General features: G+C 48.1%; 1 protein-coding gene across 2 annotated transcripts in view; it reads left to right on the top strand.

Annotated features, from left to right (window-relative positions):
- Positions 1 to 15380, top strand: part of MRPS5 (mitochondrial ribosomal protein S5) — a 74392-nt gene that overhangs the window by 42015 nt on the left and 16997 nt on the right. For both annotated transcript variants that reach the window (XM_033936850.1, XM_033936848.1), the window contains exon 6: positions 2643 to 2733. In XM_033936850.1, the coding sequence (XP_033792741.1) occupies positions 2643 to 2733 (91 nt within the window). The remainder of the gene's footprint in view (positions 1 to 2642; positions 2734 to 15380) is intronic.

Below are 15380 nucleotides of genomic sequence, written 5' to 3'. Positions count from 1 at the left end.
GTTCCATTTGCCTGCTTGGAATGATAGTGTTCTATCGAGGTATCTCTTTTTTTTTATTTTCTTTTTTTTTTTTTTTTTAATTCTTTATTCATTTTACATCTTATATCAAGTGTATAAATAATTGACATATTGAAATTGTATACATAATTTGAATTTCTTATCAATTTAACATTAATAAATAAGATTTAATCCCTTCCCTCCCATACTATATGCCATCAAGTAAACCTTATAAGTATTCTTATTTAATGAACTAAATATTTAATCAAATTCAGAAACCTCCCCCCATCCTTCATCTGTTTTAGTATCTCTTGTAGGTGCAGCCCTTTAGGGATGGAAATCGAGCAAGTAGGTACTGTGTGTATTAGTTGTGCCTGGGAATTCGAATTGCTGAGACAGATAGGTTGGGGATGAACCTGTCATGGTTTTGAAGCAAAGGCAAGCAAACTTAAAAATAACCCTTGCTTCCACAGGCAGCCAGTGTAGTTCTTTGTAATATGGGCTTACATGGTCTGATTTCTTGAGGCCATAAATGAGACGGACTGCAGCATTTTGGATGACTTTCAGTTGTTTCATGGTTTTCTTGAGAGATCCCAAGTATATAATATTGCAGTAGTCTAAGGTACTTAAGATCAGGGATTGATATATCTCTAGCTCATTTCGACTTGAATCTACTGGGGTTACGGGGCTGGGTGTGTGTGTAGGGGTTGTTGGGTTGGTTTACTTTGATGTTCCCCTGCCTGTTGAGCTCCTCCTTTTGTACTTGTCGAAGTGTCATTTTCATCATATTCTGCTTTTCCTTTGTATTCTACAGTGGAACCTTGGTTTATGAGCATAATTCGTTCCAGAAGTATGCTCGTAAATCAAAGTGCTCGTATATCGAAGCGAGTTTCCCCATAGGAATGAATGGAAACTCGCTTGATTCGTCGTCCCCAACTCCTCCAGGCCACCGGCGCTGCTCCATACCCCTCCCAAGAACCGCCATCACCCCCCCCCCAGCCAACGCCCCTCCCCCCCCCGTGATCCAGCATCCCCCACCCTGCTTGCGTTGCGCCCCCCCCCCCCGGCGATCCAGCATACCCCACCGAGCACCCAAATGGCATCCCTTACCCCAATTTGGCACCAGCACCAATGCACAGGACATGCCGGTGCCCGAAGATCCTCCCTCTTAGCTGGGCTGAGCTGGGCATCGAAGATCCTCCCTCTTAGCTGGGCTGAGCTGGGCATCGAAGATCCTCCCTCTTAGCTGGGCTGAGCTGGGCATCGAAGATCCTCCCTCTTGGCTGGGCTGGGCTGGACCTTGAGCATCTGTGCATGCTCAAGGCCTTCTGGTCTCTGGAGAGAGCGAAACCAGAAGACCTTGAGCATGCGCAGATGCTCAAGGCCCAGCCCAGCCAAGCGGAGGATCTTCGATGCCCAGCCAAGAGGGAGGATCTTCAGGCACCGGCATCAGCATGTCCTGTTCATTGGTGCTGGTGCCAGGCCAAATCGGGGTAAGGGATGCTGTTTGGGTGCTCAGCGGGGAATGCCGGATCACCGGGGTGGGTACGACGCAGGTGGGAGATGCCGGATCACAGGGGGGGGCGCTTGTAAATCGAGTCAAGCTTGGTTTCCGATGCGCCGATTTTGCGAAAGTTTTGCTCATCTTGCAAAACACTCGTAAACCGAGGTTTGACTGTACAGCATTTGAAAATTTGGTGCTGGACTTTATCTGGTTTTTTTGTATTAGTTACATTCTTGCTTGTTATCATTGGTGATTGTATGTGCTCAGATTACATTAATGAAAAATTGTTTGACTATAAATTTCAAATAGCTTCACAAGTACTTTTAATTGGTGTGAGGGTGGACCAGTGTTTCTCAAATTGCTTGAGATATAGTAACTAAAAAGGAAGCTGGAAGCATTGTGCTTCTAATTTGAATTGGTGCTGCTCGCATCCCTGTTAGCCACCAGTGGATGTGGCTAATGTTGGGATGTCCTGGCCTGATGTTTGCTGCGCAGTTATTCCCACCCCGTCCCAGAAGCACCCTGGGCAGCCACATGGAGCTGCACCTTAATGCCATTACTACTAGAATAACAGGGAAGGCCCTTCAAGGTGAGTTGCCACAGGGGTGGGTTGCACTTGTACTCCGTTTCAGTGAATATTCTCCCTCAGGCTGCTGCAAACTGCTGTCTTGTTAAAATGAAATTTTAGTATTTTTATGAATGTAACTGTAGCTTGAGCTCTGCTTAATCTAGGTAATGCATTACTATAGGAGATAAACCTAAACTTTGTAGTGGTTGTCTTAGAATTTAAGATTGTGTAGATGAGTTATTGCAAAAAAGGGAAACAGTTGAACTATATAAGCCACAGGTGCCTTTATAAATTGCCTAATTAATGAATGGGTTTTATTTATTTATTTATTCAATTTTCTGTACCGTTCTCCCAAGGGAGCTCAGAACGGAATACATTAATTTATTCAGGTACTCAAACATTTTTCCCTGTCTGTCCCAGTGGGCTCACAATCTACCTAATGTACCTGGGGCAATGGGGTGGGGGGGGGTTAAGTGACTTGCCCAGAGTCACAAGGAGCAGCGTGGGTTTGGAACCCACAACCAAAGGGTGCTGAGGCTGTAGCTTTAACCACTACTTTTTTTTTTTCCTTAGTTGAAAAATGTAGCCAGTATGACAGCAAAGGAAGGAAGGAAAAAGTCAGTGAGCGCCCTGGTAGTTGTCGGAAATAAAAATGGTGCTGCAGGTAAGTCTGGAAGAAAGTTAGATTTTTGAACTCTTCTTTTATGTATTAAGCCATCCTCTCTTGGAATTCCCTGCCAATGGCTAGTAGAGCATTAGCTATCAATTGTTTCGTAAAGCACTTAAAACTTTTCTTTTTGGAAAATGTATACGATATAAGGAATAATTGTTGTTTTGACTCCTTTTAGATTCTATCCGATTTGTTTAGTAATTTCTTTTGGTTTTATTATGTTGTAGCTCCTGGTTGTAATTAATTGTTGGTCGTTACGGAATATAAGTATGGAATGTTCAGGTAATATTCAACTGGTGACAATAAGTAGTTTTTTTAAACCCAGACTGCTGCTGCCAGAATTATGCCCTATAGTCAATGCTGAACCATGTCCAGGTACCAGCATTAAATATCCAGGTATATGCAGATGATATTCAACCCTTAACCAAATAAGTTCAACTGGGCAAAGATAGGACAGATATTTCTGCAATATTATTTGCCCAATTAAGGGCTGAATATCAGCACTTATCCAGTTCAGTGTTGATTCCACCCCCAGCCCACCCTGATAATAGCTGGTTTTGACTTTAGCAGTTAGAGGGGCTATTTAACAAAGCATGATTTAATTGAATAAGAGCCTCTCTTAACCTGTTAATACACTTTGAATATTAACCCTTCAAATTTTATCAGCTTCTCCCTCTCCCTATGCTTGCTTTCTAGTACTTTAATTTTTATTTCTAGTGCAATGTAGTAGTCCTGAACCATAAGGTCATACATCTGAACCCGCAAGTTGCTTGCAGAATGCAGTCCATCATCTTTGAACTCTGTCTCTTTCCCTGCCCCTCAGGGGTTTTTTTTTTCCTGCAAGCAAGTTGCTCAAAATGGTTTCTGCTCTGCAGTTTTATTTCTGGGTATTTTTTCTCAGTGTTCAGTTGGAGGCTCAGTACCCAGATTTCCCACTTTTTGGGACCTCTGCCTGGAAGAAGACACAGATTCGCACTGCAGAAGTCTGCTGCTAGCAGGATCAGCCCTCAGGGACACCTAGCTAGCCACCTGCTTTTGTATTTTTTTGCAGTTCAGTCCCTTGCATAGCTGCTCAAATCACTGCTTTATCAGGAGCTTGAGCACAGGCTGTTTGGCTCCTTCCTGGCTTGGCTGGGATTAATAGTCAGCCTACTGCATGGTCCTCTTCCCCCTTCGCAGCATGAGGTTTTCCAGAGGTTGAGGCTCAGTCAGACGTCAGTCAGACTGGCAGCCCGAAGCCCAAGTTCGTTCTCAAACCTGTGAGGCAGAGTTCTCCATTTGTCCCAGCTGTACCCCTAAGCTGAAGCAGGCAGGCACATGGCACAGTGATTAAGGCTAAACTAAACTAAACTAAACCTTAAGTTTATATACCGCATCATCTCCACAGAAGTGGAGCTCGACACGGTTTACAGGAATTAAAAAAGAAAGGAACTCCAATGGAAAGAAGAAGGGCTTGGTAAACAGGAAGGAAAGAGGGGACTTAGAATAATGGAGAGGGAGGGAGTAGTTACATTTTGGAGAAAAGCCAAGTTTTCAAATGTTTTCTGAAGCGTTGGAGGGAGGTCGAACTCCGAAGATGGGCAGTAAAGCTGTTCCACAGATCGGTGATCCTGAAGAGGAGGGATGTTCCAAGTTTTCCTGTATGGGATATGCCTTTTAAAGAGGGGAAGTACAAACAGATGATCCGATTTATGAAATGAACTAGTGACCTCTAGATAATGAATGTTCTACGAACATCCAGTTTATGCAGAATAATACTGACAGGATCCTGGCTACACAGTGATGTCATTACAATCCTCAGGCTATTATAGCCTATGGGAAAAAAATCAGGGGAGTCTCCAAAAGTGAAATTTGAAGGTTTCTGCAGCCAGAGCCAAGGTCCCCCACCTCTAAAACCCCTTTATCTACATTGTTTGTACTTTGGGGGATTCCCCATGGGCTGTTTTTGGCACGATTTTGTTGGCGATAGTCATCTTGGATTTTAAACAGTCTTTTTTTTTTCTAAAGCCTCCATCTGCCTCAAACCCCTTGATTTTACTTAAAATAAATAGGGATGGACCTCCTCAGGTCTTCCTACCCTTGTATCATGCCAGGTTTGTGTTGCATGGCTAGCTGAGGAGCATCCATGTCCCATGTGTGGCAGAGTAGGGGGGGAGGGGCAGGAGCCTTGGGCTCAGCTTCCTCTGAGTACCTTCAGGACTGGGGATCCACAGAGGTGTGATTCCCAAAGGAAGAGACCCTTTAGAGAGCCCTCCAAAGATGCATTGGCTAAGCATAAATGCATGGTTGCCACAGAGCCCAGGAGGACCTGCAGGAAAGAGTTCCCTGCTGGGGTCCTCAAAACCCCCAGTACAAGGCTTTACCCTGGAGTTTGTGAGCCTTATGTGGAATGCTTATATGAACCACTAAGGGTCCTCAGCATCTGCGTTAAACGTGACAAGAGACAGTGGAGCATGAGATCTCCCTCTAGCATGTGCTCTGACCAGATGAGGACACAGAGCTGGACCGGATATTCAATATGATTTAGGCTGGGAGGATGGAAAGTCCGATTCAAAGCTATTATTGTCCCATGATAAAGTTTCTATGACAGACTCTGGTTCTCTGCATGAGAACAGCAGTCCAAAAGTAGTAGTAGGCCTGGACCAGGTGGAAGACCCCATGGTGCGCCGGCTGTTTAAAGCCTCTAAGGCATTATTTCTACCCCACTGTGTGAATTGAAGCTGGAAGTTCCTCCAGTCCCCTTGTCACAGTGCTCAGTTTTTCTTCCAGAGCCACGCAGACTGAAGCCCCAGAAGCAGATTTCAAACCTGCTACAGGGTCAGACTCCCACAGTGTGGCATTATCTGCTGGTCCTGGAGTCGATAGCGGCAGCCATAGGAGTAGACCTTTGCACAAGAGAGCACATGAGACCTCTGTAAGATTCTCTCCTCTTTTGCTGGTGTCCTCAGATGGACTTACTTTAGCAGCTGCTTCCATGTTTACTGGAAGCAAGGTATAGCCTGTAGTGGTGACTGCAGACAGCTTCCTTCTCATGGGACATGCCCTTCGCTTTCCTCCAGGGAGACACTTAACGACCTATGTCAGCCTTTGCGATTGGGGGGAAGTCTTTGCAATGGACACCCAGTTCAGGGTTGTTGGTCACTGGTTCAGCAAAAGTAGTTCATAATGTGCCTAGAACTTGGAACAATTTGGCTAGTGTTGCAGGCCCTGGAGAAGTCTCTGGAAGGCAAGGCAGAATCTTCTCAGACAATGCGACAGCCTTCCGTCTTTCCTCCAAAGAATACATCTTGAGATCCTTAAGTCTACTTTATGATGACCATGCACCATTTTAGTAGCCTTCCTCTGGACCAACTCCATCCTTTTTATATCTTTTTGAAGGTGCGGTCTCCAGAATTGCAAACAATATTCTAAATGAGGCCTCACCAGAGTCTTATACAGGGGCATCAGTACCTCCTTTTTTTCTACTGGCCGTACCTCTCCCTATGCACCTTAGCATCCGTCACATTTTCAACCTGTTTGTCCACCTTAAGATCCTCACATACAATCATACCCAAGTCCTGCTCTTCTGTTTTTCACATAAGTTCTTCACCCCCTAAACTGTACCATTCCCTTGGGTTTTTGCAGCCCAAATGCATGACCCTGCATTTCTTAGCATTAACTTTTAGCTGCCAAATTTCAGACCATTCTTCAAGCTTTGCTAGATCTTTCTTCATGTTTTTCACACCATCCAGGGTGTCTACTCTATTACAGATTTTGGTATCATCCACAAAGAGGCAAATCTTACCTGACAGCCCTTCAGCAGTATCGCTTATAAAAATGTTAAAAAAAGAACAGGCCTGAGAACAGAACTTTGAGGCACACAACTGGTAACATCCCTTTCCTCAGAGCGATCTACATTGACCACTATCCTCTGTCACCTTCCACTCAACCAGTTCCTGACCCAGTCCATCACTTTGGGGCACATCCTGAAGGCACTCAGTATATTTATTAGATGCCTGTATGAAACATGGTCAAAGGCTCACTCCCTCTAACCAATTCTCTGGTCACCCAGTCAAAGAAATTGATCAGATTTGTCTTACAAAACCTACTTCTAGTGAATCCATGTTGCCTCAGGTCCTGTAATCCACCAGATTCCAGAAACTTCAGCATTCTCTGTTTTAAAAGTGTTTCCATTAATTTGCTTACCATAGAAGTCAGACTTATTGGCCTGTAATTACCTACTTCTTCCTTACTTCCACTTTTGTGGAGGAGGACCACATTTGCCCATCAGTCCTCTGGTATCACTCCCGACTCAAGAGAAGTATTGAAAAGGTTAGTCAGCAGAGCCACCAGAACTTAGCTGCGCTCCTTCAGCACCCTCGGATGTTCACCATCTGGCCCCATCGCATTGCCTACCTGTAATGTAGCTAGCTCCTCACGAGCACAACCCTCTGAAAATCAAACGGGGTTTACCACTCCTCCATCCCTTTTCGCGTTTGTCCCCTGAGGTCCCGCTCCCACCGCTTTAACCGTGAACACAGAACAGAAGTATTTGTTAAAGCAATTCAGCCTTTTCTTTATCCTCCCCTTCACCTTTTGAGTCTCACAATGCCACTTTTGCACTTCTTCCTATCACTGATAGATCTAAAACAGTCTTGTCTCCCCATTTTACCGTGTCAGCTATTTTTTTCTTCCATTTGCATCTTTGCTTTCCTAACTACACGACCAACCTTTCTTAACTTTTCCAGATATTTTTACTTGTCTTCCTCTTGCTACGATATTTTGAGTTTATGAAAGCTGCTACTTTTGAGAACCAAAGCAATCTTCTTTTCCTCTTACTTTTACGTAATTGCCTCACAAATAGGTTTGTCGCTCTTACAATAACTCCTTTCAGCTTTGCCCACTGCATTAGAGAATGACACGGTGGTTGTTACCCACGGCTAGCCTGCCAAAATGGAGAAAGAAAAAATAGTGGTCTCTGCGGGGACGGGGACAAGGCCATTCACCGCCCCGTGAGCGGTGTATAGTCTTGTCTCCGCAGTGAGGCAATCAAGGATCGTGCGGTCCAGCAGCCCCTACCCGCCCGATCGCAGTGTTCCGCCATCTCCCTCCCTCCACCTCACCTTAGATGCAGAGTTTGCCGGCTTTCTTTTTCGCCCAGCCACATGCTTTCAAAAAGCCGCGCACGTGCGGCTGCTCGAGTTGCTCTGCTGCAACTTCCTGTTTCCGGTTGCATCAGAGGAGAAGATTGAACAACTGAGCAGCCGTGCGTGCGCTACTTTTTGAACGCGTGCAGCTGGGCGAAAAAGAAAGCCGGCAAACTCGGCATCTAAGGTGAGGTGGAGGGAGGGAGCTGACGGAACGCTGCGATCGGGCGGGAGGGGGATGCTAGACAGCGCAATCGCACGTGTTCCCGGCTCACACTAGGAAGGAGGGAGTGAAAGGGAAAGAGATTCTGGGCCAAGGGGATGAAGAGGGAGAGAAAGAAACCCACAGCAGGAAAGAAAAGGGAGGACAGGCAGGTGAGCCAGATGCTGGAGGGGGGGGAGGGAGAAAGAGGGAAAGAAGCTAGATGGGGTTGAAGAGAATAGACACATTGGTGTGGAAGAGGAAGAGAGGGGAAATCTGGACACAGGAAGGTAATAGAAACAGAGGGGAAATTATGTGCATGGGGGCATAGGGACAGAGACATAATGGGGACATACATGCCATGGGGATGGTATATGGACACGGGGGGGGGGGCGGGCGGGCAATGGCAGATACATAGGGGAGATATTAGAAATGGGGAAAATAGGAACACAGAAGCGGCTTGCACAAATTACATTGTAATGTGGCACAAAAGTAAGAGGGAGGGAGATCGCGCGAGAGGAGCTTAAGGGTGGTAGAAAGGAATAGATGGTGAAGGAGGGAGGGAAGGGTGGTGGTGGAAAGGAATAGAACAGACATTCAAGGAGGGTGGAGAGGAGCAGACCCTGAAGGGAAATGTGGAAGACAGAGTGGGGAGAAGACGCTGGAAGGGAAGAAGACTATGGGGGAGTGGAGGGAAGAAGATGGGTGCCAGACCAATTGGGGAGAGGTGAAGGGAGAGGCACAGTAACAGAGCAAATGGAAGACGCAGAGAAAGACACACAGTGGATGGAAGGAATTGAATGAGAAGATGAGGAAAGCAGAAACCAGACAACAAAGGTAGAAAAAAAATTCTATTTATTTTCTTTTTCTTTTTTTTTTTTTGCTTTAGGATAAAGTAGTATATTAGTTGTGTTGATAAAAATTTATAAACAAAGCCCTGCCAGCTGAACATCTCTTTTTCTAGTTCAGCAGCCAGAACTTTGATTTATAAGGAAGGAATAAGCTAAATTATTGCAGTACTGAGGCTTATATGGATGCTGCGGGGTTGGTGACGGGGCGGTGAATGGTATGGCAGTGGCGGTGAAGGGGATGGCGGTGACGGTGACAGGGCGGTGAAGGGAATGGCAGTGACGGGGTGGTGAAGGGGACGGTGGGCCGGGGACGGGGCAGTGACAGGGACAGAATTTTTCCCCTTGTCATTCTCTACACTGCATTTCTACTCCTTCCAGACGTTCCCATCCAGACAACAATTCCTTGACATAATCCCCCATCCGAACAAAGTTAGTTTTTTAAAGTATTGAACCTTTGCTTTTGAATGAGCCCTCTCTATACCCATCTTAATATTAAACCGTGCCATGCAGTGATCACTGGATGCCAGATGATCACCCACTGTAACATCAGAAACGCTTTCCCTGTTTGTAAGCACTAAGTCTAGTATGACCCCCCCCCCATCCCGCATGGGTTCCATTACCAACTGCTGGAACACTTCTCCTTGTAGGAAATCCAGGATCTCCCTACTTCTAGAAGACCCCGCAATAGGGATACCCCAATCAACATCCAGCATGTTAAAATCACCTATTAGTAAAACTTCCCCGTTTTTAGATATATTTTGAATATCTACTGTTAAATCTCTGTCCACTTTTTCCGTCTGAAGGCCGCCTGTATATCACACCAATGTAAATATATTTACAATTCCCTCTTTCCAGATTGATCTACAGTGCCTCTTCCTTGCCCTGCAGATCTGGCAATTGTGTGGCTTTAATATAATCTTTAACATAACGCTACTTCCCCCTCCTTTTCTTCCTAACCTATCTTTCCTGAACAGATTATAGTCCGGTTTAACTACATCGCTGTCATGGGTCTCTGTGAACAACGTGTCTGGGATCACCATTATATCCAACTCATCTTCTTCCATCACAGCTTATAGATCCAGAATCTTGTTTTCCATACTTCGAGCATTAGTATATACTGTTTTCCAGACATTGCACCCTTTTCCCATCCTTGTAGGGGTATTCAATTATTTATTTACCTGAGCACCTGGGGACTTTGATCGCCCTGCCCCATCTCTTTTAGTTTAAAGCCCTCTTCAGTAGATTAGCCAGCCTGCTGCCAAAGTCACTTCTTCCCTTCTTAGAACATAAGAAGTTGCCTCCGCTGGGGCAGACCAGAGGTCCATCCTGCCCAGCGGTCCGCTCCCACGGCGGCCCATCAGACCCACTGCCTGAACAGTGGTCTCTGACTAATTTTGTAATTTACCTCTAATCCTGTTCCTATAACCTTACCTCTACTCCTATCTGTACCCCTCAATCCTTTTGTCCTCTTTGATAAATGCATACCATCCCTGCTCAGCAGCCCTTGGAAAATCATCCCATGATCCAGGAAGACAGAACGCTCTTGACAACACCATCCACGTAACCATGCATTCATCTCCAGGATGCCTGCTTCTCTGCCCTGGTCTTTACCCTCGACAGGGAGGATGGACAAGAATACCACCTGCACACCTGACTGCTTCATCTTCTCTCCCAGAGCAACAAATTCATATCTTTAGTGCACCAAGTTTTGTATAGATTGGCACCAGCCTGTTTTCAAACCTTACTGGAAGGTCTATAGACCTAGGAGGTCAGAGGGAGGAATAAAATTAATAGCAAGCATGGAAATGGGAGTGTGTTATGCAGCTACAAAAGCAAAAATGTTTGCGGTAGCTGATGTGTATCTGTGGAATGCTGTGCCTGGACACTTAAGACTATATATTGACTGTTCTACTTTTAAGAAACTATTAAAAAACAAGCTGTTTGTTGATTGCCTACATGTAGAAGGTAGTAGATAAAAATTCCAATGCTGTATTAGAGATTCAGACATGATCGAAACATTTAAGTACCTCACGGGACGTGTCGAAGTGGAAGATGATATTTTCTTTCTCAAGGAACCCTCGGCCACAAGAGGACACCCGCTCAAACTCAGGGGCGGAAAATTTCATGGCGACACCAGAAAGTATTTCTTCACAGAGAGAGTGGTTGATCATTGGAACAAGCTTCCAGTGCAGGTGATCGAGGCAGACAGCGTGCCAGACTTTAAGAATAAATGGGATACCCATGTGGGATCCCTACGAGGGTCAAGATAAGGAAATTGGGTCATTAGGGCATAGACAGGGGGTGGGTAAGCAGAGTGGGTAGACTTGATGGGCTGTAGCCCTTTTCTGCCGTCATCTTCTATATTTCATGTCCAGTATGATTAGATAGAGAATGTTCATTAAGGTTTATGTCTTAAGGTCTTGTTTTATGAATGTTTGCTACTGGAAACCACTTGGATCTTAGGCAGTATAGAAATTTTTAAATGAATAAAAAAGTCACTTTTGATACATTTGCAGGGGTACCTGGCAATATCATTAGTGCCAGTGTGGATGAGCAGCGTCGGATAATGGTCATCAGGCTTGATGAGTCTTGGCAAGCTCTCCATAATGTCTGGTCTGCAGATGGACACTTCTGTACCTCAGAAGGGAATCGCCAACCACTACTACCTTATGCCTCCTAGTGGTTACAGGTCCAGTAATTTTGGGGATTTTAAGTTTTGCTCGTTCCTCTCCCTGAGATATTCCCATCTCTTTCAGTTCCAGGGCTGTATAACGGTTCTTCAGTTCCAGGGCGGGTGGAGTTGCTACTAATCTTTCAGAGTTCCATAATCCGAGTCCAGCTGTCTTCACTCAGCACAACCTCTTCTTCCCCACTGCTGGAAATCTTTGATGTCTCATGAACGATTTCATTGATGCACCTCTTATTCTTATGGATGCTTCTCACTCTTGCCATCTCCTCTCTCAGTTCGTTTTCTTCCTTCATGAGGAATTCAAGCTGAAGACAGCTTGCACATGGAACCACTCCCTCTGCTTGGGTGACATTTTCTATCTGCACAGAGACAGAAGCTGCAACCTGAGCAGCAGCTTTGGTGTCGTGATGTTTTCCAGCCATACTGTAGTTGCAGAAGTGCTTGCACCTGGAAGAAAAAAGAGAGCAGAAAAATCCTACCAAAGCAATGCCCTGTTCCTGGTTGACTGAAGAGTCTATAAATCAAAAAGCTCTGCCATGGGGTTGGCGGGAGGGAATTAACACCAAACAGAGACTTTTCTCAACTGCTATTTGTGCCCTAATTTGATCTTATGCCCTGCAATGCCCTGATCTACTTCACAGGTTGCTGTGAAAACTATCTTTAATGCTGAGCTTTTACAACCTCTCTCTTAGAATCAGGCTTACTGAGGGTTAGGCACTAGGCCAGCATTCCTCCCTTCAAGGGTCAACTGTGGAGTCTGATCTCTAAGAAAGTCCTCAGAGTTCACCTCCAATCAGCCTTCACATGCTGAGGAAAGTTAGATCCTGCTTCCATCAAAACATTTTACCCTCCTTGTCCAATCCATCATCCTCTCCAGATTGGACTATTGCAACTCTATCTACTTAAGCCTAAATAAGAAAAACCTCCACATACTCCAACGGATTCAGAATGCCGTGGCCAAGCTCATCTTCGCTAAAAGTAAATTTGACCATGTCTCCCCGCTCCTGTCCAAGCTCCACTGGCTTCCGATAATTGCCAGGGTCCACTATAAATGCGCCTGTTTAACTTTCAAAATCTTATATGGTATCCTCCCTCCCTTTATCCCTCTTTCTTGGAATTCCTCAAACCCTAATACCACCAGATCCTCCCACAAATTAAAACTATCCTTCCCCTCGCTAAAAGGCATTTCCCACACAGGAAAGCTAGGGACCTCCCTCCACTTCAAAATCACTGAGCTCTGGAACAACCTTACCTCCCCTCTTCGGAACTTGAGCTCTCTCCAAGTTTTCCGCAAACATCTGAAAACCTGGCTTTTCTCAAAAAATGTAAGTCTCCCTCCAACTTAGGAATCAAGGAAACTCTTATATCTTGGCATCCCAAGTCCTCTAAATTTTTTTCACATTTCTACCTCTAACCCTCTGTTGTAGTTCCTTCCTATTTCTCCTGCTGTAAACCGTGTCGAGCTCCTACGAACGTGGAGATGATGCGGTATACAAACCTAAGGATTAGATTACCGTATTTTCGCGGATATAACGCGCACCTGTGTAAAACGCGCACAGGGGTATAGCGCGCAGAAATCACGATGATATGTACCAAAACTTTTCTATACCGCGCTCAGGCATATAACGCGCATGATGCCCGACGCTCCTTTCGCCCGCCCTGACTTTCCGTGCGCTGTCCCGACGCCCCTGACTTCCGTGCACTGCCCTGACTTTCCGTGCGCTGTCCCGACTCTCCGTTCACCCCCCCTGACTTTCCGTGCACTGTCCCCCCTTGAAGTCCTGTCCCCCCTTGAAGGTCTGTCCCCATCCTGAAAGCCTGATGCCCCCCCTCCGACGTCCGATACATCCTCCCCCCCCGGCAGGACCACTCGCACCCTCACCCCGAAGGACCGCCGACTCCCCAACAATATCGGGCCAGGAGGGAGCCCAAACCCTCCTGGCCACGGCGACCCCCTAACCCCACCCCGCACTACATTACGGGCAGGAGGGATCCCAGGCCCTCCTGCCCTCGACGCAAACCCCCTCCCCCCAACGACCGCCCCCCCCAAGAACCTCCGCCCGTCCCCCAGCCGACCCGCGACCCCCCTGGCCGACCCCCACGATACCCCCACCCGCCTTCCCCGTACCTTTGTGTAGTTGGGCCAGAAGGGAGCCCAAACCCTCCTGGCCACGGCGACCCCCTAACCCCACCCCGCACTACATTACGGGCAGGAGGGATCCCAGGCCCTCCTGCCCTCGACGCAAACCCCCCTCCCTCCAACGACCGCCCCCCCCAAGAACCTCCGCCCGTCCCCCAGCCGACCCGCGACCCCCCTGGCCGACCCCCACGACCCCCCCACCCCCCTTCCCCGTACCTTTGGAAGTTGGCCGGACAGACGGGAGCCAAACCCGCCTGTCCGGCAGGCAGCCAACGAAGAAATGAGGCCGGATTGGCCCATCCGTCCTAAAGCTCCGCCTACTGGTGGGGCCTAAGGCGCGTGGGCCAATCAGAATAGGCCCTGGAGCCTTAGGTCCCACCTGGGGGCGCGGCCTGAGACACATGGTCGGGTTTGGCCCATGTGCCTCAGGCCGCGCCCCCAGGTGGGACCTAAGGCTCCAGGGCCTATTCTGATTGGCCCACGCGCCTTAGGCCCCACCAGTAGGCGGAGCTTTAGGACGGATGGGCCAATCCGGCCTCATTTCTTCGTTGGCTGCCTGCCGGACAGGCGGGTTTGGCTCCCGTCTGTCCGGCCAACTTCCAAAGGTACGGGGAAGGGGGGTGGGGGGGTCGTGGGGGTCGGCCAGGGGGGGCGCGGGTCGGCTGGGGGACGGGCGGAGGTGCTTGGGGGGGGCGGTCGTTGGAGGGAGGGGGGTTTGCGTCGAGGGCAGGAGGGCCTGGGATCCCTCCTGCCCGTAATGTAGTGCGGGGTGGGGTTAGGGGGTCGCCGTGGCCAGGAGGGTTTGGGCTCCCTTCTGGCCCAACTACACAAAGGTACGGGGAAGGCGGGTGGGGGTGTCGTGGGGGTCGGCCAGGGGGGTCGCGGGTCGGCTGGGGGACGGGCGGAGGTTCTTGGGGGGGGGCGGTCGTTGGAGGGAGGGGGGGTTGCGTCGAGGGCAGGAGGGCCTGGGATCCCTCCTGCCCGTAATGTAGTGCGGGGTGGGGGTAGGGGGTCGCCGTGGCCAGGAGGGTTTGGGCTCCCTCCTGGCCCGATATTGTCGGGAAGTCGGCGGTCCTTCGGGGTGGGGGTGCGAGTGGTCCTGCCGGGGGGGGGGATGTATCGGACGTCGGGGAGTCGGCCGGGCAAGAGGGCTTGGGCTCCCTCTTGCTCCGATCGTGGATGCGGGTGCGGGTGGGAGCGCGTGCGAGCGGTCGTTCGGGGTGGGGGTGCGAGCGGTCCTGCTGGGGGGGTGAATCGGGCGTCGGGCGGGGTGGGAACTATGTTTAAAAACTTTTCTATACCGCGCTCAGGCATATAACGCGCGAGGGGTATGCGCGGTACGTAAAATCACGTATAACGCGCGCGTTATATCCGCGAAAATACGGTAGATTAGATTAGATTGTTACAGAGCAGAACAGAATTTTAGTATTGGGGATTTTTCCCCGCTTCCCTCCTTCCCGTTATATCTGTCATTACAATGCTCCTTGATTGCTTTTGTACAAACTGAGGGGACAGGAGCAGCTGCCTGGGAAGGAGGTGGCATTCAAAGATAATTGACAGCATTCTGCAAGCAACGTGCAAGATAAGATGCAGAACCCTATGGTTTAGAACTACTAAGACACATCTACAAGGA

Source organism: Geotrypetes seraphini, chromosome 3 (genome assembly GCF_902459505.1).
Source record: "Geotrypetes seraphini chromosome 3, aGeoSer1.1, whole genome shotgun sequence".
NCBI lineage: Eukaryota > Metazoa > Chordata > Amphibia > Gymnophiona > Dermophiidae > Geotrypetes > Geotrypetes seraphini.
The sequence above is the reverse complement of the archived record's forward strand: the minus strand, read 5'-3'. Positions and strand labels throughout refer to the sequence as shown.